This window comes from Pagrus pagrus (genome assembly GCF_965226575.1).
Source record: "Pagrus pagrus genome assembly, chromosome: 19".
In the NCBI taxonomy this organism is placed as follows: Eukaryota; Metazoa; Chordata; class Actinopteri; order Spariformes; family Sparidae; genus Pagrus; species Pagrus pagrus.
The window spans coordinates 1206300-1233691 of NC_140203.1; the positions used below are offsets into that span (position 1 = coordinate 1206300).

General features: G+C 45.4%; 1 protein-coding gene across 2 annotated transcripts; it reads left to right on the plus strand.

Moving 5' to 3' along the window:
- The first annotated feature begins 1312 nt into the window (after positions 1–1312).
- On the plus strand, positions 1313–27298 carry LOC311275346 (neuropeptide Y receptor type 1-like). 2 transcript variants are annotated; one of them, XM_084383813.1, is made up of 5 exons: positions 1313–1384; positions 19682–20285; positions 20683–20924; positions 23869–24015; positions 24190–27298. In XM_084383813.1, the coding sequence occupies exons 2-5, from the start codon at positions 19977–19979 to the stop codon at positions 24638–24640; spliced, it is 1149 nt and encodes a 382-aa protein (XP_084239939.1). In that variant the 5' UTR covers positions 1313–1384; positions 19682–19976; the 3' UTR covers positions 24641–27298. The 2 variants fall into 2 exon arrangements, with proteins under 2 accessions (XP_084239939.1, XP_084239938.1); XM_084383812.1 differs by having other exon boundaries at positions 1337–1540.
- The last annotated feature ends 94 nt before the right edge of the window (positions 27299–27392 follow it).

Sequence of the window (27392 nt, forward strand, 5' to 3'; positions counted from 1 at the left end):
GGACAATCAAGTTTTTCTATTCCTGTGATTTTTGTGCTTGTTGGTGACGATGTGGTCGTCTGTCTCTTTTATCTGAACCAGTGATGTGATCGCCCTCTCCGCCTCGTCTCCAGCCTGTCCTGCGTTAGGTCCTGATTAGAGGAGGTGAGGTGTGTGATGTTCGACTCTGATGAAGACGCTCGTGGAGTCAAAACATCTGCCAGAGAATCAATCCTGGATGTGTACAGACGGACGAAACACAAGATGATGACTGAGCCTGACTTTATATCATCAGGAGGAGACGATGGCTGAGCCTGACTTTATATCATCAGGAGGAGACGATGGCTGAGCCTGACTTTATATCATCAGGAGGAGACGATGACTGAGCCTGACTTTATATCATCAGGAGGAGACGATGGCTGAGCCTGACTTCATATCATCAGGAGGAGACGATGGCTGAGCCTGACTTTATATCATCAGGAGGAGACGATGACTGAGCCTGACTTTATATCATCAGGAGGAGACGATGGCTGAGCCTGACTTTATATCATCAGGAGGAGACGATGGCTGAGCCTGACTTTATATCATCAGGAGGAGACGATGGCTGAGCCTGACTTTATATCATCAGGAGGAGACGATGGCTGAGCCTGACTTTATATCATCAGGAGGAGACGATGGCTGAGCCTGACTTCAACCCCGCTGAGATCGGGCTCTTGTGAGCGGTGGGAACATGTCCACCGGGTCAATCGCAGTAGATACGGGTTTTTATCACCTCGGCTGTGATCTGATATGAACCTGATACGTGTTATCGGCGTGTTGGCGTGTGAATAAGACTTGAACTTACTTGTGTTAACTTTCACTGCTGTTGTTGGCACATTAGTGACACGTGACGTCTGTAACGTGCAACACGACGCTTCAGATGAGAATCGCAGCCTCGCCTGCAGGACGCGGTGCCGGGTCTTTAAAACCTGTAGCAGCACATCACTGTGTTTTTACAGCACCGGTTGTTTTAGTTCATGAGGATCTGGTTCCTCTCTGAGGGGGCGTCTCTCTCCTCCTCACCCTCTCTGAAATGTGACCTCAGTGTTTCTAAAAAATCCTGGTTCCGGCCCTGCAGACCGCGTCACTGGGTCCGGTCCTCCTGCAGACCTGGTCCCACAGGCACGAACCTCTCTGACTGATGCATGTTGAACAAAAGCCTCGAAATAAGAAAGAAGCTCCTCCAGCGCAGATTTCACTGCGCAGCTTCTCCCCCGCGTCTCCAACTGCACACACACACACACACACACACACACACTAACGCACACACACGCACGCGCGCGCGGCTCTGTGTGCAGAGCAGCGAGCACCAGCAGCAGACAGCAGCACCGTCTGTGGCCGCAGACACAACACCGGCAGGCGGCAGGTGAGTGCGGCTCTCCGCGGCGGTTTCTTCTGTCTCCACAACGCGTCGGTTGGATTTTACAGATGTTTTCCGAGAGGCGGCAGATGTGACGGCGCGCACAGCGAGCGGACACCCGGCGGAGGGCGGCTGCAGGCGGCGTGTTGAGGCTGCACAGAGGTAACTTCTGATGGAGCTGATGGAGACGCGAGGCTGCAGCTGAACTTCACCGGCCGGGTTGACTGACTTCTCCTCCGGGGACGATGGACGCACGAGCGCGGTGCATTTTAATTGGTTAATTGTTGTTTAATTGGTCGTGACTGCAGCCTGGATGGTGACTGTGCACGGGGAGCTCCCTCAGTGATGATGCTTCATTATTCACTAACACATAATTGTTGTTTGTTGTTGAGTGAATCTGAAACTGGAACTTCTTCCTCTGAAATGTTTCTGTGTTCAGCTTCAGGTCAGTTTCAGTGTGAGCTGCTGGTTCGTGCAGAGAAAATAATGTTAAAATCAGGACAGTCGATGATTGAGGAGGATCTGAGGATCCATCAGGAGCCGATCAACAGTTTGAGTCATTTTTCGAGCAGAGCTGCTGTTAAAATGTTGATGTTTGCAGCTTTTCTCTGTTTTTGTATCATCGACACAAAACTGAGCGTGTCTGAGTTTCAGTCATGAACATTTATATCCAACAGTTTTAAGAATGATGGAACAATCGATCAATTCACCTGATCGCAGGAAACACGTCATCCATATCTGGTTGTTATACATTCATTCACATGGTTGTATTTATTTATCAAGATTAATTTATGAGCGCCTCATCTGTGAATGTTGTGATTGTTTCTGTGGATCATGTGTCACATTCTCCATCAGCACTGACTCTGGTTTCTCTGCAGACATTCAGAGGTTGTTGAGACTCGACTGTGATGTAGTTTGTGGTTTTTAAAGCCGTTTTGAAGTCGATGAAAATGTGATTTAATGTAACTGATTGTTTCTTAGTAAGTTGGAGCTCCTCCGGTCTAAACCGTGAACCTGCAGTTGAATGTTTGAGTTGCTTGTCGGGTGTTCGAGGGTCTCTGATGATCTTGCTGGCTGTAGAAGTCCTCCACTGGTAGATAGCAGCTCCGTCCTGGTGATGAGCCGAGCACCAGCTGTTATTATAGAAGCTGCAGAGCATCGTGGAGTCCATGTTGAGTCGTTGTCTTTGTGATGGTGTCGGTGTGATGAGTCCAGGACAGCAGCCAAAGAACTGGTTCAAGAGCGGCATCAGCTTGCGGCAGGATTACTGTGACCACGGACCAGCGCCGTCCATGTGACCGACATTTTTAAAAACCAGAGCCAGTGTAGCGTGTTCTCACTTCTCCACGGCAGAATAAACAAGAGATTTGTCAGCATGGACGCCAGATTGAAGCAGCAGTAGTCTGAGGACCAGCCAATGTAGGCGTGCATGTAGTCCGCCATAGTTGCTGGGAAGCGTACACAGTGACGGAGGGACATCACTGTCCGGTGGCTCTCGTGTCCGTGGAAAACCAAACGGGTTCTTTAAAGGTTCGCCGGTTGAACCAGCTCTGAACCTGCTCGAGCACCAGCTGAGGTCCAGATGAACCTGGAGGACCACAGGTGACGTGTGAGGGTCTGGAGGACTGAAAACGAGGGGCAGAACTGGAATTCAGCCAAAATCTCTGAAGGTTTTTAAAAACACTTGACATGAACAGTAAATAGTTTAATGTTATAAAAGATTCAATAATTCCCTGAAACAGCTGCTCAGCGTAGTTTAAATCAGACCCACAGGAGGAAGTGTTCATCTGTTGTCAGCGTCGGATCCAAACACATCGTTCGTCTCTTTGCATCAGGCTGTTTGTTTTACAGGCTGCTGTATTTGCGTTTGACGTAAAAACTGCTGCTGATAAAGAAGATGTGTTTGAAACAGAGAACAAACAGATGGGAGTGATGAAGTGATCCGGGTGAAGGCAGAGTGAGGTGGATGTTGATGACACAGAGTCAGATCGTGGCCCGGTTGAGCTCTGAACCTGGAGAACAGAAGCATTTGGCCTCGTGCAGAAGAAAAGAAGGAGCTTGAACAAACACGTTGGATCTGAAGAGGCAACTTGTTGGCAGCACATTTCATACTTTGTCTTTAATCACCTGTCGTAAGAGTCATTTACAGATCAGTCTCACCTCTGAAGACCACTTATCACATTAAGTTACTTATCTCGCTCTCTTGGCTCAGACCACCTCTGGACACATTAAAGCCAGATGTTTCAAGGTGTGAATGTGATGATGAAGTGTTCAGCCGAGCGTCTCACTGTAAACCTGGTATTTCACGCGGATGGGTTTGTTTCTGCAGGACGTGGCAGTGCTCTGTGACCTCTCACCTCGCGCTCTGAGTGCTCATTGCTGTCCAATAGTTTGTGTATGTGGTCTATAAAACTAGTTTGTCAGGTTAAGCCAACAAAACTACTTGTTTGTGAAGTAACAAGTGATGAAGCGACCCGCTGAGCACATCGCACATCAGGCACACAACACTGTGATGCACTTTCTGGCACAATACCAAGTTTTTGTCGCTCTATGCAAAAACACAGAAGCTCTTCCAGTGTGTGGGCTTATTGAGCAGCTCGAGGGATGAATGGGACCACACCGCCACCTTTACTTGCTGTGTTTGGGTTTTATTTCTTCTTATTCCTTCATTTATTTTTGGCTGATGTTATCGGCACAGATACGTTGGCATGACAGTCGAGCAGTTCTGAACACTCTCCCTCCACCAGCTTGCTCTTTGTGCTGCTCTCTGCCCAGGTTGTTATTAAACCTGATGGTGTGCATGAACAGGTTGTATTCATCACGTTGAAATGAGACATTTCCAACAGATCTGTGCGGTGACGAGGGCTCGGTGAATCCAAACCTCACAGGAAACAGAGGAGGAAAAGATGAATGTTCTTTCACGAGGTTCATTGTCTTGTCTCTCGGCTCGGCCGTGTGTCGATGAGATCCAGGTCGTATTAATTCAATCCTCTGAAAATCCTCATTCATCTTCATGAAGTGAATAATTGGATATGAGTCTACAGAGTGGACATCTAATTACAGTTTGAGCCAGCTGTCTTTCCGATGTACCGACTCATCTTACTAAGACGACATTTAACTCCAGCTGAACATCACAAGACAAACTGTGAACAGGTATAATGAAGTTAATGAGAGCTCCTCTAACTGAGTCGTCGAGCTAACTGGAGCTGTAAGGTTGTAAAAGAGCAACGATTTTACTTGACTGAGATAATAAGACGGCATTTAATTAGGAAAAGAGTAAAAGATACACAGGAAACATGGATTCAGTGAAAGCGGCCTCAGGGAGTGTTTATACTCATTTTAATGACGGTGTGTTCAAGGAGACGATCCAGATCAAACTTACTCATTTCATTTTATTTACAAAAGTTGTTAACGAGAACGTGTCAGCAAACAGTTTCCTTTCTACACACTCAGCAGTTATAAAAGCAACACGATCGTTGGTTTGGATGAATCTCAGTCAATCATCTCTTTGTTTTAGCTCTGTTTTTGGTCTCCACCACCTCCTGAGGGAATTATCTGCTAAATGCTCCACTATGTTCACCAGCTTGTTACGAACTGTGTCCGTCTGCTGTTTGCTGCGGAGCAGGTAGCGATGAGTTGGTTTATCAGAGCTGCAGTAACGCAGATGAGAGCTGTGAGAGTGCAAGACTAAAAACAATGAGCTGAAAGAGGCTAAAACGTTCAGTCCAGCTGAGTGACACTGCAGAGTTGTTAGTTCATCTCTATGTGCCGCATATTTTTACATTAACAGTAAATAAGTATGTAACTTTTCTACTTACGCGACATAACTAAACTAAATCATCAGGTTAAAACAACTCACCAGTGATTTTGGTGTCACACAGGATGTGAACAGCGGCGTGTACCTAAACATCCATCATTAAGGACTTTGTTGCTTTTTATACGGCTTCACCTGACTTCCTCCTTTGTTGCTGTAATAACTACGACAGCCACTAGAGGTCATCGCCTAACAAGAAAGGTAAACATGGGTCTAATAGGCTTCTTTGGTCGTTTTCCAAACTGCATAAAGCTTAAAAACTGTAAACAACCCTATTTTTTCCAGGATTAAACAAACAACATTGCGATTATGAAACCTGTCCTTCTGAAACGTCTTCATGTTGACACACGCAAGCACATTTGCATTTCATAGAAATGTCCGTGAGCACCAGATGCAGTGAATCAGTGAGACGAGGTCCAGAGTTTGTGTCCACGGGGGACAAAATGGGGTTGTTAAAAAAAATTGAAAGGAAGCGCACAGACACCACAGGACCTGGACACCGACTTGATTTTATTTCATGGCATCGAACACAAGCGGCTCTCTGTGAGAAAGAAGCTGGCAGCGTGACTCATGCGCCTGCTGGGCTTCGCTCGGCGGCAGTAAGGAGCACGTCGGTTTGAAATGACAACGTTTCAGCGCTCCGGTCGAACATTTGAAACTGTCCCCTGCTTTCACTTCATGCTGTCGCAGCTCGCACTCATCTGTCCTCATTTCTCTCCACACACTTTTCACCCTGATGTTGAAATTCAGCCCACAGATTAATGTTTTTGTTTATTATCATGTGGCTTTTTCAGCTCGTCCAACTTGTAGCAGGGGCAGAAGATTACCCCGGAGAAATAATTATGTGTGCTGTTGCAGAGCTGATTGATTTAAGAGCAGGGCAAACGTAATATTTGGTTTATTTGGTCATTGCATCTGTGAACCAGTCCGGTACAGTGCGTCAATTTCACGCTTATCTTCATTACTATGCCAATTATTATATCCAATAATTGACTTGAATGTTATTCAATTCGAGGAGGATATTAGCTGAATATAACGATACTGATTTAAATTTTATTTGCCATAAATATACAGAGGTGACGGTGTGTTTCACAGCCCTGAGTCCTGTCTGCAGGCGTTCTCTCAGGCTTCATACAGCCCGATCACCTCCTCCAATTAAGCTCTGGCAGCCACATGCTGCTGCTCATGAGGCTGATTACCGTCCGTTCACACGAGTATATCTACATTATGAAGGCAGGACGTTCACAGGATAATCTTCAGAGAGACTTTAGACAGAAAACCAGACTGTTACCTGTGAGCCCGTCGTTTTTACTCCAAAACAACGAGATGATGCAGATTCATCCAGAATGATGACGATCGCTGTTTGCAGTATGTGAAGTTCCTGTTGATTGTTTTGCATAACTGACCGTCCGTCAGTGATGGTCAACAACCAAAATAGCTTCACATTCAGGCCGTTGCATTTTGATGTAGACTGACAGGTGGGAGGTTGTGTCTTTAATTAAGCCTAAAGGGAAGGACATGACAAAACACTGTTTATGCTTGTGAGGGGCGGCGTCAATCATTTCATCAGCGGTGTGAATCCTCCTCGTAACATTTACAAATTCTTGAGTAGGTCAAACAAATGAAAGGGCAAAATATGTGTTATTGAACACGACCTCGTACCTGAACGACAGAACTGAACTCCTGAAACAAAATACTTTAAGTAGACAGAAGGTGTGAAGCAGTCGCAGTTTGGGTAGATCGAGGGAAATGTTCATGGGTCAGTGCCGTCAACGTGGCTCTTTTTCTTTCTCCTGTCCGAGGCGATAATACTCACCGTATTTTTGTCTCCTATGGATGATGTCATCACAACATCCTCCTCGCTCTGATGTCAGATAAACAAACAAACAGATAGTAAACCTCAGCGGGTCAGTGTGGATCATACAGCGGCGGCTGTCAAGATGTTGTTGTTGCACACGCTGGACACAATCAGGTGATGGTCCTGATTGTTTTATCTGACCGCATACGTTTCGCTCTTTACACTACTTCACCTGACTTCCTCCTTTGCTGCTCGGTCGCCACCTAACAACAAAAGTCAAACTCGTAATAAACTGCTCTCACATTGACCTGTACGACTGTTTCTCTGCTGAGGACGGGCTGGGCCCTCATACAATAATCAACTTGTTCAGTTTTACAGTCTGTGTCATTAAATTTACAGCCACCACTTACGAAGGCTCACATCATGAATTAGTCTCAGAGAGATTTATGTCGGCCCTGAGCGGCGGTGAACGCTCTGCGGATGGAGGAGGCTGTAAATCGTGTGTCGGCTAATTTGTGCTCAGTCCGACTCTGCTTGTCTCTGATGTGTCTTTTGGGTTGTAATCATACGCTGCTGGTCGACTGGTCAGTGGATGACAGGGGGAAAAAAAGCGAGCATGTAATTTGTTGTAAGCTACAATCTGCTCGGTGCTAAACGGACCCGTCGGATGCCAGCTCTGGGTTTGGATGGTCTCCTCGTGTTAATGGTCCTCGCTCTCACCATGCTGACAGGCAGGTCAGGTGAATTGGAAAGTCTAAACTCCCTCGAGGTTTCATGTAAATGTGTCTGTCTGTGTCTCTGCTCTGCAGTTCACCGACCATCTGTCGAGGGTTTTTCCTTCGGCCTTCTGCACAGTGACGCTGGAGACTTTCCTCAGCAGATAAACACCATCGGGGCTGCACTAATCAATATTTTTGGCCATGTTAGCAGGATGACTCATGAAATTAGATTCACATGCTTGTTCACAGGAGGATCCCTTTGATGATCCTCTGGCGTTTAATCTTGAGCCATCCTCAGGTCAAATTTTAATTTGTTTAATACTTTGGTTTCTGATCAAGTAGAGCTCGGCAGGAATGAGTCTTAAACCCTGAAATAAGGTCTGTGGTTTACACAAGATCAAGATGTTTCCACATTATATAACCCGTGTTTGAAATAAGTGTTTACTTGTGTTAAAGAACGTCTAAATGTGTCCAAGTGTCTAAATGAGACTACAGAGGTTGTCGGGACGTTAAACATCATCACACTGCTTGTGGATTTCACGCCTGGATAGTAATTGTGCAGTAAGACGCTCAGTGGTGGTGACGTTTAAGTCATGTGACCGTGAGGTCGTCTGTTTGTAGCCTAGCATTAGCTTTTTACTGCTACAGACTTAATTCACTCTTCAAACATCACAAAGTGGAGTTCATCTGTGGAGATTATCTTAATGAACAAAACCTGGAAGGATCAGAAACGTGTGTTTGACACAGATTATTTTCTGTAATAATCCAAAATACAAAAAAAATCCCACAGGGGGAAGCAGGATGCTAACGTCAGTTAGCCTACAGAAATACTTCCTCGCTACACCGCTCTATGCCTCCAGGACTAAAAGCGTCCCCTCGCTGTACGCTGCACATCATGTCGAGCACTAATTAGCAAATGTTAGCTAACATGCTTACCTGAATCCGTTAGACCAACTTAATTACCTGTATGCTCATCTGCACTCTGAATGAGATGTTATGGGTTACGGGTTGATCAGAAGTGTTATTTATTGTTCAGACTGCCTCAGATTTTATCTTAAAATCACTGTTTTTGATCATAAGATCTTTCTTCAGAGCGTGTTCATTAACGTTGTATTAACGGGATGAAACTGGCTCAAAGAGGAACTAAACCCCAGAGGTTTGGCTAAAAGACCGTTCCCCTGTGATCCGCTAATAGACACATTTAATCGCAACAGCCTGTAGAGGGCAGCTGCACATTTATAAGAATGTCAGGATAAGTATCTGAATCAATGAACAACACTGAAAAGGTGGTGTTCAAGTGTTGATGTTCTCTGATCAGACACAAACTCTGGACTGTGTGAGCGTCAGACGTCCTCACACCACCCTGACCTCCACACCTTTACTTCCCTCCTCCCCTTCATAAATGACGCATCACCTCCGGCATTGAGAAGATTTTCATGAGTCATCCAATACGGGCGTAAATCCTGGTGATGCTGCGCTGAGAGAATGGATCGGTGAGGCGTTAACGCTCTGCGGTCGCACGTGAAATTTAAAAAGTGACTCGATCCTTCAAGCGTATCTTCATTTTACAGATTGATGGCTGACTGAGAGATACAGTGAGCGTCATGAGCGTCTGTGAAAGGCTCGTCACGCTGCGTTTTTAATAATCAGCAGCGGAGTGTGGGAGGATTGTTCTACTTATTCATCTACTCATTTCCACTCTATTTATAAGGCAGGGAAGATGCATGCACGGATGAACGGCACCACCAAAAGAGCCAAGGACGAGCCTGAACGCACTGCTGGATAGAGCTGGTACAATGAAATCGATAAATGTGGCCTCATCCCGTCTCTCTCTCTCTCTCTGCGGCCTCCTGGGCGTCTTAAACAGACGGCTCATCAATAAACATTTTACTTATGAATATGGAACGACTACAGTTACATCAGAGCTGTGTGTGTGTGTGTGTGTGTGTGTGTGTTTATATCTCCATAACTCCATTTACCTGCGGCAATGACTTAAAGGAACAGTTCACCAAGAATGGTGTCGCCCAAGTGTTTGTTCATGGGGGAAATGTTGAGTCTCTGCAAATAAATAAATGAAGGAGTGTTTTTTAGATCTGTTCGGTTTGGAAAGTGTCATTAGATGACATTCATCATCTCCTGATGATATAAAGTCAGGCTCAGTCATCGTCTCCTCCTGATGATATAAAGTCAGGCTCAGTCATCGTCTCCTCCTGATGATATAAAGTCAGGCTCAGCCATCGTCTCCTCCTGATGATATAAAGTCAGGCTCAGCCATCGTCTCCTCCTGATGATATAAAGTCAGGCTCAGCCATCGTCTCCTCCTGATGATATAAAGTCAGGCTCAGCCATCGTCTCCTCCTGATGATATAAAGTCAGGCTCAGTCATCGTCTCCTCCTGATGATATAAAGTCAGGTGAAGTCTCGTAGTCCACAGAACATTTCTGGAGCTTCACAGTAAAACAGAGTTGCAGCGTTCTGCTGAACACCTGAAGCAGCTGGAGATGATTTAAAACGGAAAAACAACCAAAAAAAAATAAGAAAATACTCGATTAAAACTTAGCAGAATTAGCTGTTAGCACTTCCTGATCGCAGTGTAGTGATGGATGAACAGACAACTATCGTTTGATCACTTTCATTTTGAAGAAAACTTAAAACATGATGTTTCTAAGGCAAGTTCTGCACATGAAAGGAGTTTATATTTTGAGGATTTCTAAGTGGATTTATGGAGTCATGTTACTATTGTTTTAAAACGGCTCATGCAGCTCGTCTGCTGTGATCCAAGTGTGCAGAACCTTCACTGGAGCTGCTCTACGGTGGCTTTTTAGGTCAAAACACAACACACACAAAAAAACCAACAACATTCCTGATAAGGTTGTTGTTTTTTTGTAATGTTTTTGTGTTTTGACCCTCAGGGCCACCGTACTGCTGAGCAAAAAGTGGGTGCATGAACTCAACTGCACATCGAGGGTGTAAATAACATCTCTTCAAATTAATTTGGGATCTCGGGGCGTGAAATAATACATTCTGCTGTTTGGTAACATGTTGTGCTTTCAGAAATGTGTTTTATGAAATATTTTTGTGTTTTGACCTTCAGGGCCACCGTAGAGCAGCTACAGGGAAGATTTCAGCTTATGAAAGGGTGTAAATGACATATATTCAGATCTTCTGCAGACTGTGATCACAGCAGACGAGCTGCATGGAGACATCTGATGTTTCAGCTGCTTCAGGTGTTCAGCAGAACGCTGCAACACCGTTTCACTGTGAAGCTCCAGAAATGTTTTGTGGACTGCGAGACTTCACCTGACTTTATATCATCAGGAGGAGACGATGACTGAGTCCCTTTAATACCCTGTAAATTGACTGTGGAGTCAAGGTTCACGGACAATATCGAAGTCTTAAAGAGGATTACTTTACACTCTGGTTGTATGTTGTGAGATACAGTGTAAAGTTCTTGTTGGAACAGGATTATCAGAGGCAGTATGGGGATCGTAATGGGCTGCGAGCCTCCTGGGGCTGCCTGGCTTCAGTCCGAGTCGGACCTGCCATCTGCTGGATGAACGGCTGAGCAGACCCCCCCCCTCGTCCCGGCCCTGCTGGCATTAACACGCTCTGCTTGTTGGGCTCAGAAAGATCTGTGGAAGATTTCAGGAGGCTTATGTCTTAAGGATCAAACCTGATGTGAACATCAAGGCTGTCGCCGCACCATGAGGTCTTTGTGTGCGAGCTGACGACATGATACGAGTTGATGGAAACATCATTAATCATCCCGCCCCCTCCCTGCGTAACCAGGAGGACACCAGCCCTCGTTTATCACGCCGTCATGGCAACTAACACGAGCTGATCGGATCATGACGAACCGCTCCGATCTGATCGATGACACTTTGCAGAAATGAGCACAAGTTGTGTTCTCGGAGGGACACAAGATCCATCTTCCCCCAGAACATAGAATAAAATAAGAAAAGATCCGTGTTTGCTTCCAGAACCATTTGCATGCTAATTATGTTTATCTCTCAGCTGCTGCTACAATTGAGCACAGATTAGCACTTTGCAGCAGCCTTTAGCGATCCAACAGGCGCCTTACAAGCCTCTTTCACCCAACACAAAACAGTCATTACATGAATGAGTATTAAATCAGCATTATTTTTTCGCTTAATATCCAGACTTGTCATGCTAAACGCTTTTTATAATGAAAGCATCAAAGCAATTGGATTTAGAGGCGTCAGCAGCTGTAATTATTTTGTCATAAATCTTGTGAAATTTATCAGCGTTGAGATCATCTCGATTAAAAAACAAGCAAAAAAGCTAGAACACTTCTCCTTTTCGAGGGATTAACACGCACACTGGTTTTTAAACCGGATCGGGCTGCCAGCAGACCGTCTTCAGATAAGACTGTGACTCGGAAACTTTGAAGTAGCATCAGAGGAGGTGGAGATCGCTGTAACGAGACAGGATGAGGCTGTTGACGAGTATCTTGTTTGATCTCTGGCAGCCTGTACTCTGCTGTGTGGGATTGCATAAGATGGGAAAAAGAAGAAAGACATATTATGTGTGTGTGTGTGTGTGTGTGTGTGTGTGTGTGTGTGTGTGTGTGTGTGCATCCTGTTTCTTAAAGGACTTCGCTTCCTTTCACTCCCACAGATTTGGCACGACGTCCTGACTGATGGAGATGTTACAGGACGATGAAGTCGGAGCTCTGAGGGGATCCAGGACTGAAACATTTTGATTTAATAAGGTTTTTTTTTCACAATTTCAGGGAAACTCGCCACACGGTTGAGTCCAGATCTAGTTTAATAATTCATGAAAAGGTGCAGCTCTGAGCTCGTTCTGTGGTTCAGGCGCACAACAGTCGGACAGAAAGTGACAGTCGAATTCAATCAGGGGAGGAAGTGTGAAAGTGCCATCTGCATCAATGTGACGAGCACGCGAACAGAGATTTCCCCGTTCTTTGTGCCGCTTCGTCCTTGGATTCGTCCTCCTCTTTTCTATTTTTTCCCCGGAGCTGCTCTCTCTCTCTCTCACCCCGCCTCCCGGCTCCATATTCATCGTGTGAAGTTATTCTCCCCCGAGCTGAGAAGACACTTTAAATCCTAACAGACATTAAACCTGAAGGATCATTTCACCCACACTGACCGACCGACCGCTCACTCCAACATGTCGGCCGATGTGGCAGAGAGACAGCAGAGGGAGCGACTCATGGGTCCACGGGCAGTGTAGTCTGAGGAGACACAAAGTCAAAACAGAGGTCACGAGTAAGACGCACAAATCAGTTTTCTGGAACATCAAAATCACATTAGAGCGTCGTTGAAAACCGAACCTCGGCGACGCCTCTGTGACTCGACACTTCTCCTCTTTTTAAACATAAAGTAAAGTGTGATGTAGCTTAATCCAAAACAGATTAAGTAGCGCTACTATCCGGCTGTCCCAGAAAACACTGCAGTTATTTATATCTCTGCAGCCAGAAGTCTCACACCAACCACAAAACATTATTACAGTGCCTCGCCTCGCTCTGCTCGCTGCCTGTAAATGTACAAGGTGATGACAAACATACACAGATTTAAACTCCCTCCGCACACACAAACGCCTCAGGTTATAATCTCACACAGTTTCTCCTCGAGCTAGACGAGGTGTCTTAATCAGTCCACAGAGGAGGAATCCTAACATGAAGCTGTACGTCAGGCGTCCGTCATCTGCATCCCCCCCCTCCTCCCCCGCTGTCACTGACGAGCTCCAGACCCAAAAATATAAACGATAAATTAATGAGAATTAAGTAAGTCATTGTTCTGAAACCAGAGTAATGAGATAACTTGTTTTAATTTATACAACCTGAGGTATGTAGTGACTGTTCACTGGGAAAAATACTCTTTTATTTTGCAGTAGCAGGGTCGAACCATGTCTCCAGTGAAACATCGTGATGGACGATGACGTCGTTATCTCCTGTTACCACCGACATTCAGCCCTGCGCCAGGTTTAAAAGCGCCCTCGTCTCCGCACCACGTGTCCTTAACTTAGCTTTGTTCAGCCTCATATGCATGAAACAACATTAGCCGACTAGCCAAGGAAGCCAAGTTAAGAAAACTGTATAAAACAGCACAACTGAGAGAAACATCGGCCGGCGGGAAAAGAAACACTGCTGCCACATGAAACCGCGTGACCTGTTTAATAAGAATATAATAAACGGGACATGGAGACAGGATGTTAGTGCACCGAGCAGCAACACACTTCTTTTCATTTCCTCTCCCCACATATCACAAACAACAACTCTTACCCTACGGCAACTCTGAGGGGACACACCACTTGACTGTGCTCTGTGGCGAGGAGCCTTTTAAATCACGATGTCATGATGGTCAGGGATCAGTAACCGATGCGATGGACGACTCGAAGATGTTCCTGGTTACAAACAATCTTTGGTTTATGAGTCTGTGATAACAGTACGAGTTTAAACAGACGGATGATCAACAAAGTACTATCAAATATTTCTTTCTAACGTCAACGATACTATAGATCTCTGAGATTACAAAGCGCCTCTATCATCAGATCATATTGCTGTTCTTTACTACACGTCAGGGTTCGAGTTACGTGGGAGCCAATGAGAGCTGACGACCATGAGAGCTGTAAATCACACATCTGTGGGCCATGTCCGTCTCTGTCTGAGCTGTCACACATTTTCATATTTAAATTAAGTATGTTGTTGTGATCTACTTCACACAAATGTTGCCAGACGTGGGCTGCTGTGTGTGTGAGAGTCACCAGTAGAGACTACGTCACCAGACTCCATTAACAAATGTTGTGATTTTAAGAGTTGAAAACAAATAGACACAGTTTTGTCTCCACAACATCTGGAAATGTGTCCAAATATCAACCATCGGTGTGACTCGATGTCTGGTCCTCCAGCACATTCAGTCATATAATGTGAACGTGATGAACGTGACGTGACTTATCTGGTTTGCACAAACTACTCCTCACATAAAAAGCTGAAGACTGGGCTGAATTAAATACCCCACGACTGTCAGTGGAAATGGAAATACAAATGTACGTTGTGGTCTTTTGCAGACCGATCAGGTCGTGTCATGTCGTACGTGGCTGCTGTCAGAGCTCTTCTGAGGAAACATCTTCCTGTCTCATCACTGAATCAGCAGATTAAGTAGCAAGGCCGCTCTGATTCACAGCACTGTGAGCCTTTGAACGTCCTAACTGAGAAAACTGGGGCAAGATATCTCATTTAAACATAAAATTAAATAAATAAGGATTGAACCAAAGATTCAGGCTGGAAACTTGACCAAGATTCATTACTGTGGCTGTGTGAGGCGCTGCGTGTGCAGCGCTGCCTCCTCGCTTTGTGTTTGACTTTGTAGTGAAGGTTTCTGATGACCCCTCCTCTGTTAGCCTTGAGTGAAGCCTTATGAAGATACATCATTTAATTATCCGTGCAGTGTACACTATGAATTTTTAACGGCTCAGAGATAATGAACAGTTCTCCCAGTCTTTTTGTGCACGATGTTTATTTGCTGGTGTCGTTCAGGACGACATGTTGTGATTCAGTGTTTGTTAATTCATCTGAGAGGAAAGTTTAATGAAGAAACTGAAGAAATGTTCTGATGACATGTACGACACTATCGTGTCGTACATGTCATCACTGACATGTACAATCACTATCTTCCTCGGACAGGCTGTCGGAGGAAGAGTGATTTTTATGAAACAACAGACTTCTTGATCCTGCGTTCTGGTGATTTAACTGAGAGGTTCATGTCCGAGAAGTGCTCGTACTGTGTGTGACATGTTAACATTAAAATGTCAAGCAACTTTTGAAAGCTGGCTTCACATTTAAAAAAAAAACAATGTGAATTTGGTGCATTTCCGTGAAACATTTTTAGCGAATGAATTGGCTACGTAAAGTGTAATTAGGTCGGAGGATGAGGTGGTGAAGGCTACGTGGCTACGTCAAGCAACAGTAAACAGACTAGAGGTAAACAAACCAGGAGACGAGATGGAGAGCGGTGTTCAGGGATTACTTATTCGAGAGGGCAAGTTTGAATTGTTCTCGCATGTCAGCTGGCATCGCTCGGTCTCCTCGTCGGTCCACGCTGACTGATCGGACTGCTGACAGACATGTTTCTGCAGACAGCGGAAACAGCTGATCGATCGGTCATGTGAGTTGAATGTTCGGCAAATCTGTTTCCATCAAACATTTTGCGCATTAATCTGATTCGCAAAAGACAAAAATCAACTCCACCACCTTGAATTTTGCCGTTTCCATAAAATTTTCGATGCTTCATGGAAACACGACCACTGTCTATGAGAAGATAAATCAAACTTCCACACCTCCAGGAAGTGTTCTGATGTGACCCTGATGAACAGAACCCTGTGATGTACTGACTGGACTGTTTATCAGAACACAAATACGAGCGTGAGTGCAGCGTCACGTCACCTCAGCTGACCCGACAGCTGTGTCGTCAGAGGAAATGGATGAATGAAGTACAAAAGGGCATCGACGTCACGGAGGGGCGGCGTGGCCTCGGCCCCTGGCGCCCGTGTCCTCCTCCACGTCCGCTCACATCCATGTCTCATATTAGATAACTTTGTTTAAAACAAATTCAATTTGTCAACAGTTTGTCATCTAACATTAACATTCAGATAGAGCTCTGAATGGTGCCAGTAAACAAGTGAATGCGGTCCGTCTCTGAAGCACAACAAAATGTTCTTGAACGTCCTTGAGTGCCGTTTTGAATTAATACGTCAGATTGTTTGTTTACAGCTTCATCATTTAAATTGGGTCAGCGTGTGAGGTGATTACCAGAGTGACAGCGATGTGTTTTAATATCACCGCCGTCATGTTCACACGGACGTCTGAAAAACATCTGCATCCCTCTGTGACAGGAACCTCTGCTCACATTTTACATTGATTCTTTAATTTTTCAGATGTTTTTAGCGTCGACAATAATAACAGAGAGGTCTGTGATGAAGACGAGAAATCAGGCGACGTCTCAGAGGTTCAGATGTCTGGAGGATCCCTGAGTCACTTAGATGAACTCAGATCTGCAGGTGATGAAAATGTTTGATGGCAGACGAGCTGGTGAGGATGAATAAAGATCAGCTCACTAACGAGTCAAAACAACCCGACGACTCTGGACGTGACGGTGGAAACTTCAGTGCGATCGACAGTTTGTGAAGCGTACATGAATATCAGAATCTTTGCAGTGGAGTCAGATCACCTGTTGTGCAGGTGAGGAGGCCGACTCCTCATTAATGATGGAGAGCAGCAGCGCGGTGCGTTCTTAATTGTTTTTAAACCACTTTACAAACTTCATTTTTTCTGCCTTTACATATAAAACAGTCAATACGCCCGTTTCAAACAATGTAACCGTCACTGCCCACATACGTCAGTTCGTCCTTCACGTTGGCGTGGACGTAGGGCGCCGCTCACAAACCGTTCTCGCTCGGATCTCAACTTTTCCTTCAACAATCTCCTCCCAGATGTTCTGTCATAGTAACATCATCAAAAAGTTAAAAATGTCTTCCTCTTGTCTGGTCGTGTCACTGCTACACTGCCCCCTACCGTCACCGCAGGTACTGCAACGTTGGTCCGTATCCGTAAGCTTTCAGAAAACAAGCAGACATACGGATGAAATGAAGACAGAGGACTCCTTCACTGTTGCTGGTTTTCTTGGTGAAGACAATCATCTCTGGGTGTCTCTGCAGAGCGCTGCCTCTCCCAGTAATTTGTCAGAGCTGATGCTCGTCTTTCCGTCTGTTCGAGATAGAGTTGGCATTAAATATGAAATGATGCCTTCACTGTGGGGTTCCTGCATAAAATGAGTTCAGACGAGGAGAAATGATAAGAGACGCAGAAACCGCTGCCACCGGTTTGTTTTCAGGGTGTGTTTTTTAGATGGAGCGCCGCAACAGCTCCGCTCATTCAAGTAAACAGATTTTAATAAGGCGTGAGTGTGTTTGCATGCTGGTGCCTGAGAGACTGAGCAGGAGATGGTGAAGCTTTTTTTTCGTGAGCGTTATCACAAGCGGGTGGATGGTGCGAGTGAGTCACTGTGGATGTGCAGCAACACCTGTGAGTGTGTCTCATTCTCTGGCAGCTTCGTCCCTCGGGTCCCACAAAGGCTGTCAGAGGAGACGCTCAGACTGACTGACAGACAGACAGACAGAGTGGGAGGGAGGCAGCTGATTGTGTCCATGCACATGTATGTGTGTGTGCTAATGAGAGCGAGGATTGGATGAATGTTGTAGTCAGTGGGTGTGAACTGCAGCAGCAGGATGAGATGGTGGTAATAAGCTGCATCTTCATCAAACTCAGAGCCGAGAGTCACTTTGACTGGAGGAGAAGACAAGACGTCCTGTGTGTCTCTTAATAACAGGCATCCGTCTGTCTGTCACTGTTCATCAGACTTGACATATTTGATCTAACTTCACCGCTCCAAAAGATTAAGGGAACACTTCATCGTCACAGTGAAACAGGCCAGTTAAACTTCAGGGATGTCGACGTGTTCATTTAAGAAGCACAAGTGATTTTTTGATTTGCACCAGAGCAGGTGGAGCTGATTCACAGTTACAGCAGGTGCAATGAAGAGGCAAAACCAAGACAACCACTGAAAAAAGGGACTAGTTTTGCATGTTGGTGTCCACAGACAGCTGCTCCCTCGTCCTTCCTGACTGATTCTGCTCGGCTGTGTGATGAATTTGGTTTCCGTTGACTGTTGACAATGTTTGTCAGAAAAAAGATTTTCAACTTGAGTAACTCGTTCATCAACATCTGATTAAAGTGTTCCCTTAATTTTTTGGAGCAGTGTAATTTTGCAGACCTGTCTCCACCACGTCTTTACACAGACCTGTCTCCACCACGTCTTTACACAGACCTGTCTCCACCATGTCTTTACAGAGACCTGTCTCCACCACATCTTTACACAGACCTGTCTCCACCACATCTTTACACAGACCCGTCTCCACCACATCTTTACACAGACCTGTCTCCATCACTTCTTTACAGAGACCTGTCTCCATCACATCTTTACAGAGACCTGTCTCCATCACATCTTTACACAGACCTGTCTCCACCACGTCTTTACACAGACCTGTCTCCATCACTTCTTTACACAGACCCGTCTCCACCACATCTTTACACAGACCTGTCTCCACCACATCTTTACACAGACCCGTCTCCACCACATCTTTACAGAGACCTGTCTCCATCACTTCTTTACAGAGACCTGTCTCCATCACATCTTTACAGAGACCTGTCTCCATCACATCTTTACACAGACCTGTCTCCACCACGTCTTTACACAGACCTGTCTCCATCACATCTTTAATAATTTACCTTGAATAAATTACCTTGAACCTTCATGTGTGGGTGGTTTTATGTACGGGTAATTTAAGTCTCTCTCTCAGTGCATTATTTAAACCCCTGAAAACTCGTCTCTGTTCCTCACAATTACATATTTGGAGGTTTTCCATGGATGAAATCCCTGCGTGGCTTTAAAATGTCTTGAATGTAACTCTACAACTTGGTCTCATTAAAGCCGCCCTCCAGTGAGTTTTTCATATTTTTCTGACACAACACCAACATGGCCGCCAACTCCACACAGAAGGCCTGGTGTGTCTCTATAGCAGGTGTGATGGCATTTCTCTGCTGTGTGTCCAACACACCACTGACTGAAGTCGTCTCTTGAGGTTGTGTCAGATTTTCTCTTGAATATGCAACAGTGAGACACTCGAACAGTCGATGAGGTCTCAGCATCAGATCCATGAGAGTTGAGTGTCTCTGGTGATCTGGGCGGCATAATGTGACATTAGAGCAACAACAGATGATGTTAATGAGCGAGAGAGGAGGACCAGGAGGTGTCATCGTTCACTTCGTCTTCTCCTCTGACTGTCTCTGTTCTTCATTAAGAGCTCCTCTACTTCCTGTCTGTCTGTCTGTCTTTTATTGTTCTCAGCCCTGTTGTGTTTTCTGTCCTTCGCAGGGAAACGCTGATGCTGAGCGGATCCACCGGGATGCCGACAGTGAAGGAAAAAGAGGACAACATCTATATTTGACTCAGTCGTCTCCTCATCTGCATCTCACCAACAAACACAGTCCTGAGCTCTGCAGCAGCTCCTCCCTCGTGCTGTCAGCTCTGCTCTGATCTCGCTCCGTTTTTGGGGAAGAGAAGTTCAATAACAGCCGCGGGGTTCTGGTCCTGTCGAGCCCACGACCCCTGACGCACTGTCCCCCCCTCAGCTCACCTCACCCCCTCCCTCCCCTCTCCTCACCCCGCCATGTCCAACGACAGCAGCCTGCTCAGCGTCTGGGAGGCCTCCGATTGGGCAGAAACCTCTCAGTGCCCGCCCTCGGTGGGAGGGGCTACTTTCTTGATCGTAGCGTACAGCGCCGTCATAGCGATCGGGTTGCTAGGCAACGCGGGCCTGGTGTTCATCATCGCCCGGCAACAGGAGTTGCGTAACGTCACCAACATCCTGATCGCCAACCTGTCGTGCTCCGACATCCTCATGTGTGTGGTGTGTCTCCCCGTCACCGTCATCTACACACTGATGGACCGCTGGGTGCTGGGAGAGGCCCTGTGTAAGGTCAGAGCACACACACACACACACACACACACACACACACACACACACAAACACACACACATTAACACAAACACACACACACACCTGTACTGTTGTGACATAAATGGACATTCGGCTGCACAATATTGTAAAAACATCACGATGTGATTATCCTGACAGATGTTAGATTTGTGATTGATTCATGATGAGTGAATGATTTTCACTACAGATCTTTGGATCCTGACGATGTGAGTTGAGTTCTTTGAGTTCTGAACCAAACCAACATGTTTTCTTCCATCTGTGGATCAACGTTTGTGGGTCAGGACGTCCCTGCAGCTCCTCGGACTTCCTGTGGTTTGGATGATACCGAGATTAATCGTGCAGCTCTGAACCTGTTGTCTCTACCTGTCTCCGTCAGGTGACGCCTTTCGTTCAGTGCATGTCGGTGACAGTCTCCGTCTTCTCGTTGGTGCTGATCGCTCTGGAGCGACACCAGCTGATCCTCCATCCCACCGGCTGGTCCCCCGCTGCAGGACACTCCTACCTGGCTGTGGGGCTCACGTGGCTGGTGGCCTGCTTCATCTCTCTGCCCTTCCTCTCCTTCAACATCCTCACCAACGACCCCTTCCAGAACATCAGCCTCCCTGCCAACCCTTTCAGGTGAGCTGAGGCACCTGGGAGACGAGGGGTGACGAGTTCATGGTCCGCAGGAGGAGTCAGTTTCAGGAAAACATTTTTCAAACTTTTTCAAACCAGCACAATTTAAAACAAAGTCAACAGAAAAACACAAGTAGGCAAAAATTCCCCCGAGTTTGTGTGAAGAGTCCAGGATGAACGTCTCGAGGCCTTAAAGTCCACTGAGACTTATTTCCTTGCCAGCGTGAAGCCAGCAGGAACACAAACATCCTCGGTACATTTCCTTTCCTATCTTCGGTCATTTTCTGTGGCTTTACGCTGGTTTGGTGCAGTTCTGGTGTTCATTTTGGCATGAAATTACCTTTCCACCAGCTCAGGCCACCGTTTATTGCAAATGCAGGGCAATCTTGGCTGCAAGTAGGCGGAGGCTCACGAACACAAACTTCACAGGTCCAAAAAGTTGAATTTGATCCGAAGTGAGCCTGAGGCGGCCAAATAATTGGACCTGATCAAAAAGCAAAACTTCTGCTTCTCCACGTTGTTCTGGACTGCAGATGATCTGACCAACACCTGACCCGGGTGTTGAGTTTCAGAAAAATAACAGAGTAACTTCATAACTTTTATGAAATTATCGTTGCTGAAATAGAGAAAATGTTTCTTTTCTTGATTTATAGTCTCGAAAAGCATCGTACAGTTTAAGAAAATGTGTCTAGTTGGTAATAAAGACAAAGATAAAATAAAATAAGTAAATATTCCTCCAACATTAACAGGACAGACACATGACAGAAATGCTAAAGGTGCAGTATGTAGGAATCTGCCACCTCTTGGAGTAAACCGCTAATTGTAGCTACCATTAGCTAATTAGCTCAGTTAGCTGTTCAGCTTGCAGTCTGGACTGGGAGCTTGGAGTGGTATTATGAGAGAGGACAGGACAGGCTAGCTGGTTAGCATGCTAACTTCAGTGGATATCTCCTCAGCACAGTCCAGAAACGTAAAATCTCTTACGTCTTTGATGTTCGTTCATGCAACAACTTTAACAAAATAAGAGTAAAATGTTCCTCGTGTCAGCAGGCTAACAACAGTAACGACTGCATCAGCAGTTGGAGAAATGAATTATGGGTGAGCAGTAATTTAAATCTGGTGTTGCGGTGTGGATGGATGTATATATTTAACTGTACAAACAGTAGAGAGTCGTCTGCGTGACAGATAACTCTCAGGAGCTGCAGTGTGGATGATGATGACATGTTTAGATTATTTTCCACCTGATTTAAAACTCTCAGCTGAGGAACAATGGATTCATTGTTGAGTCTCCGTCACTCCTCCACCTTGTACAACATCCAATAATCATAGCTGTGTTTTTAACGCATTGCTGCACCTGATTGGACGTGTTTGCTGCTGACATTTGACTCGCTGCCGTGTGATTGTGTGCTCGACTCGAGGATCATCTGCTGAACACAAAAGCTTTTTAATTGGAAAAAACTGCTGACTTCAAAATCAGCAGTCTGCAGCTCTGTTCATGAAACACAGAACATTTGTCTTCATCTCTCTGTTATTTAGACTTTCATTATGTTCACGTTCCTCACAGCTTCATTCTGACATTACAAGGCCGTCACGGATGAATTTTAAAACTTATTTTGCTGTTGAAGCCTCAAACAATGATGTGAGTGTGAAGGACACCGGTGCTCCAGTGAACAGACGAGGAGGGAATGTGTTACAAACTATCCGCTTGTGTCTTTCGTAATAGTGGTTATTAAATGATGTGTTCACCATCACCAAAGCAAATTTATGCCCTGCGTCACTCCAGCAAGTTTTAATTCACTCCGAACAGTCAGATTACTTTACTGTACATTAGCTGCAAACTCGAAGTCCGTGTGTTTGAATTGAGGTGAAGCTCTGACTGAGCTCAGCACTCAGCAGAGACTCTGGTTCTGGTTCTGGTTCTCTGTCTCCTCTCTGTAACGTTACGTTCATGAAGTAAAGTCCATTTCCCCTCCAGCTCCAGTCAGCAGTCAACATTACAGAACCTGGAGGTCACCTCCGGATCACTGCTGCAGTCAGGCTGATAAACAGGAGTGAAGATAAATCCACTTTTTAATCCAGAAGTTAAAAACTCATCTCTGAGCTCTCGTTGGTTTTGACTAATCTTTTTTTTTAAACAATTAACTGCATTAACACACAGAGATGAGACGATGAGACTCTCATGTTGTGTGTTTTGTGTTTATTCTCCCAACAGGCACTTTAAAATCAGTGACTCATTTATAATCCACTTCCAGACAGCACAGAGCAACTTATGAGCAAACATTCCCACTCAAATCTGAAATCAGGACACAGGAAATAAATGATTTTATAGGCTCTGAATCATAACAAGTTTTCTCTTCCTAAGTAATTTCTGTCAAACTGAGACGTTTCGTCAGTTTCGTCTTTGCTGACTAATATTCTCCTTCGGTGAACTTCTGCATTAGTAAAGATCAACAGATTGTTGGTTTTATGTCCTGACATCTGTCATTTACATGTTCAAACTCTTCTTTACAAAGATAGGGCCATTTAACAGATTGACTTCCTGTTGGCTTTTTGCAGGTTAAAGTCCAAATAATATTCACCAGCCTTCAGTGTTTATACAAATAATAAATTCAGTTTGTCACAAAGTTCAGTTTCTCAAATCTGTCCAGAGTGAACCCTCTTCACAAACAAATCAATAAAGGATCTTTGAAAAAAAGAAGTTAAATCTCAGACGCTGTCAGAGTTTCCTCTGGTACCAGTCAGCTGATCGTCTCCATCACACAGGAGACGAGTCTGGAAGTGACACTGCAGGCTAATGCTAAGCTAGCTGCAGGCTAACCCTAAGCTAGCTGTAGGCTAATGCTGAGCGGATTTTTTAGAATCAAAGTCATGTCTCTGTATCAGTATAGTGATCGAAGCCGTGATGTGGAGCTCGTCTCCTGTAACGTCTTTGTGTCTCTCGTCTCAGGGACCACCTGATCTGTATGGAGCTGTGGCCGTCGGATAAGCATCGTCTTGCCTACACCACCTCGCTGCTGCTCTTCCAGTACTGCCTGCCTCTTCTGCTGGTGCTGCTCTGCTACCTCAGGATCTTCCTCCGCCTCAAACGACGCAGGTCACAGCTGTACTTTTAATTTTCCTAACAGTTGGTTGGTATGATAAGCTTCCTGCAGTGTGTGCCAGCATGTTTGTGATCCAGTATTTGTGGCGCTCTATATTTGATCGTTCTGCCTCAGGTTTGTGGTATTTCAAAGTGAATGTCTGACAGGCGTCCTGCTGTGTCCTGCAGGGACATGCTGGAGCGCAGCCGGAGGACTCGGGGAGCCCAGAGGATTAACGTGATGTTGTTGGCCATCGTCGTAGCCTTCGCTCTGTGCTGGCTGCCGCTGAACGTCTTCAACACGCTGTTCGACTGGCACCACCAGGCCCTGCCCGACTGCCAGCACGACGCCATCTTCTCCGCCTGCCACCTAACGGCGATGGCCTCCACCTGCATCAACCCCGTGGTGTACGGCTTCCTCAACAGCAACTTCCAGAGGGAGCTGAAGGCGACGCTGCAGCGCTGCCAGTGTGGCGGCCGGGCGGCCGAGAGCTACGAGAGCTTCCCTCTGTCCACGGTGGGCAGCGAGGGCATGACCAAAGCCACCTCCCTCAACAGGATGGGGTCAGTGTGCGTTCCCTCGCCCAGACCTGAGTTCAGCTCAGCAATACCAGCGAAAACAATACCAGCTCACACCTAACTACCCGCTCACTGACAGGTGAACAGCTCCGAGTGTCTGACAGCTGGAACTCTGTCGGAGCGAGTCAAACACTCCTCCAGCGTTACTTCACCTCCATCACTCTCCTGCCGCAGGAAAGCAGCTGGTTTTCACTGGAGCTGAGTGCTGAGGGGCAGGAGAGGACGGTGGGTGGAGGTCGGCTGATGCAGCTTCAAGTCCAGAACGTGAGAAACAAACTCTTGTAAACGGACTCTGTTGATGGACACGGACAGGAAGCAGAACGGACTGTTCGCTAATATCAGACTGTGAAAATACGTAATTTATACGTAAATAATTTGTACAAATGTTAGCATATCTGGCTAGCTAGTAACGCTGGTTTATCACAAGCCCCAAAGTGCGCCAGACTTTGACGCAATTTTTTTGTAGCGGCCAAACTGTGTAATTACATCGTCACGTGATGCACGGCTCCAAAAAGACTTTTTCCCGTAAGCTTACATTGTGAAAGAAGCGTCATACATTTTTTTGGGCGTCACAACCCCCGAGACTTGACTCGTTTCACTGTCAGAAGTTAAGGCATTCGGCCCAATAGCATTTGGAAAGTAAAGAATTAAATTACGTTATCTCTGTTCAAGTTAGCTGGGTGCTGAACCAGAAGTTATCCGGCTCGGTTGTTCACGCTCTGTTGGCCGCCCGACACAGAAGATCTGGGTGTTTTTATCGCCCAGTGGACGGGGCTCCATCTCCAACACCGTCCAGGTTTGAATGTAACATCCTCGGTTTGCCACAGCGGGTGGTAAGCTAGCTAGCCAGATATGCTACCATTTGCAGCCTCTTTAAAGCAGACGAACACATTAACTCCTTACGTTTTTGCTCGTGTATTCTCGGTTTTTGGAAAGTAATTAAAAAAGACAGCATCTGATGCTCAGCTGTGTTTGGACAGTCAACTGTCTGCAGTGACACAACAACATGAGACATGAGAACGATGAGCAGAACTTTAACAGTTCTGACATGAAGGAAGAACTTCTCCACAGCTCGCCGACGTACACGTGTTTTATATGTAACTTTGCGAAGTGTAAATGATATTACTCAGATAGTGAACACTGTTGATTAGCATGCCTTACGTGGTGGAGATGATCAGTGCTCCACTCAACACAGTGGAAGTAAATGAGGCTGCTTGACTTTGGTGTATTATACAACTCATTTACTATGAAAGTTTTCGTCACAGCCACTGAACACGAGATGGACGTGCTGTGATGAACATTTATAAACTTGAATGGATTTCCTCCCGTCTTCAGTGGCAGAGTTATAAACAGGACGGCGTCCACGAGAGACGTCGTTGACGCCACTCAGCCTTACGTCTCCGATGACATGACAAGAATGTTCCCAAAACTGAAACTCAGCAGGTTTTGTAGCAGAAATCAGACCGAACACGCTTTGACGCCGCGAAACAAGAAGTTGGCGGCAGCGAGAGACTCAAGAAACAACCTCTGATTGTTGTGTTCAGATGTTCAGTGGGTCTCCTCTCAGCTCAGCGACGCTGAAGGAAACAACGTTTTGTGTTTTCTGTTCGTATAAGTTTGAATTGAAACTTTGTGAGCATTTAAATTTAAATGTTATTTACAATTTTATGGTAATTGACATTCAACAATATAATCAACAATATAAAAATGACATTTTAACATCCAATTTCCAGTTTAAAGGTGCAAAATGTAGGAATGGGCCACCTGTAACATTCATACTGAGAGCAGATAGAGGGCTAACTGCTAACTGTAGCTGCCTTGAACTAGTTAGCTCAGTTAGCCGTGCAGCTAGCAGTGGGACTGGGAGTTTTGGGGAGCAGGGCAGGAGCTTTGGACCATCACGGGCCGGGGCTAGCTGATTAGCATGATAGCTTCATGATGCCCTCTTCATAACTTCAGCAGTCGTGTTATTTCTTCACATTCTGTTGAATCTTTCACTCAATGTTTCAACAACATTCCTACATATTGCTCCTTTAAGTTTTCTATTTAATACCTATTTATGCCTTTTTTCCATTGTGGCTTTCAAACTGAGCATTTAAATATAAATTATTCACATTTTTAATTTCCATATTGTAACTGACATTTAACAACATAATCAACGATATAAAAATGATATTTTAACATCCAGTTTCCAGTTTAAAGGTGCAACATGTAGGAACTGGCCACCTGTAAAATTCATACAGAGAGCAGTAACTGCTAACTGTCGCTATCTTTAACTCGTTAGCTCAGTTAGCTGTGCAGCTAGCGATGGGACTGGGAGTTTTGGGAAGCCGGGCAGCAAGCACAGGGGCCGGGGCTAGCTGCATTATAGCATTTAGCATGATAGCTTCATGGTAACTTCACATTCTGTTGATTATTTTAGTTAATTTTTAAAATGTTTTCAGCTACATTCCTACATATTGCCCCTTTAAGTTTTCAATTTAATACCTAATTATGCCTTTTATTCTTAGAAGTGGAGTAGAATAAGGACTTTTGTTTGTTTATTTATTTATTTGTTGTGTTGAAATGATCTTCCGTTAGCTGGGAGGAAGACGTGGGACAGTATCAGGGAGCGTTTCTTTAATAATGTAACTGTCGGTGAGTTCTGAGCATTTTCCTCTTCGCTGAATTCTCTGTGAAGTTTGTCAGTTCGTTGTCATTAAACCAAGTGTGGAAAATGTACGTGTGTGTGTGTGTGTGTGTGTGTGTGTGTGTGTGTGTGTGTGTGTGTGTGGCTTCGTCTGATGACGTGATGCACGACGTCTGGAAAAGAA

What these genes read in the sequence shown, in the direction of transcription:
- LOC311275346 (XM_084383813.1), top strand. Translation starts at nt 19,977, where the DNA reads ATGTCCAACGACAGCAGCCTGCTCAGCGTCTGGGAGGCCTCCGATTGG. An exon ending in TGGGAGAGGCCCTGTGTAAG is followed by an intron (nt 20,286 to 20,682) that starts GTCAGAGCACAC and finishes TGTCTCCGTCAG; the next exon opens with GTGACGCCTTTCGTTCAGTG. An exon ending in CTCCGCCTCAAACGACGCAG is followed by an intron (nt 24,016 to 24,189) that starts GTCACAGCTGTA and finishes TGTGTCCTGCAG; the next exon opens with GGACATGCTGGAGCGCAGCC.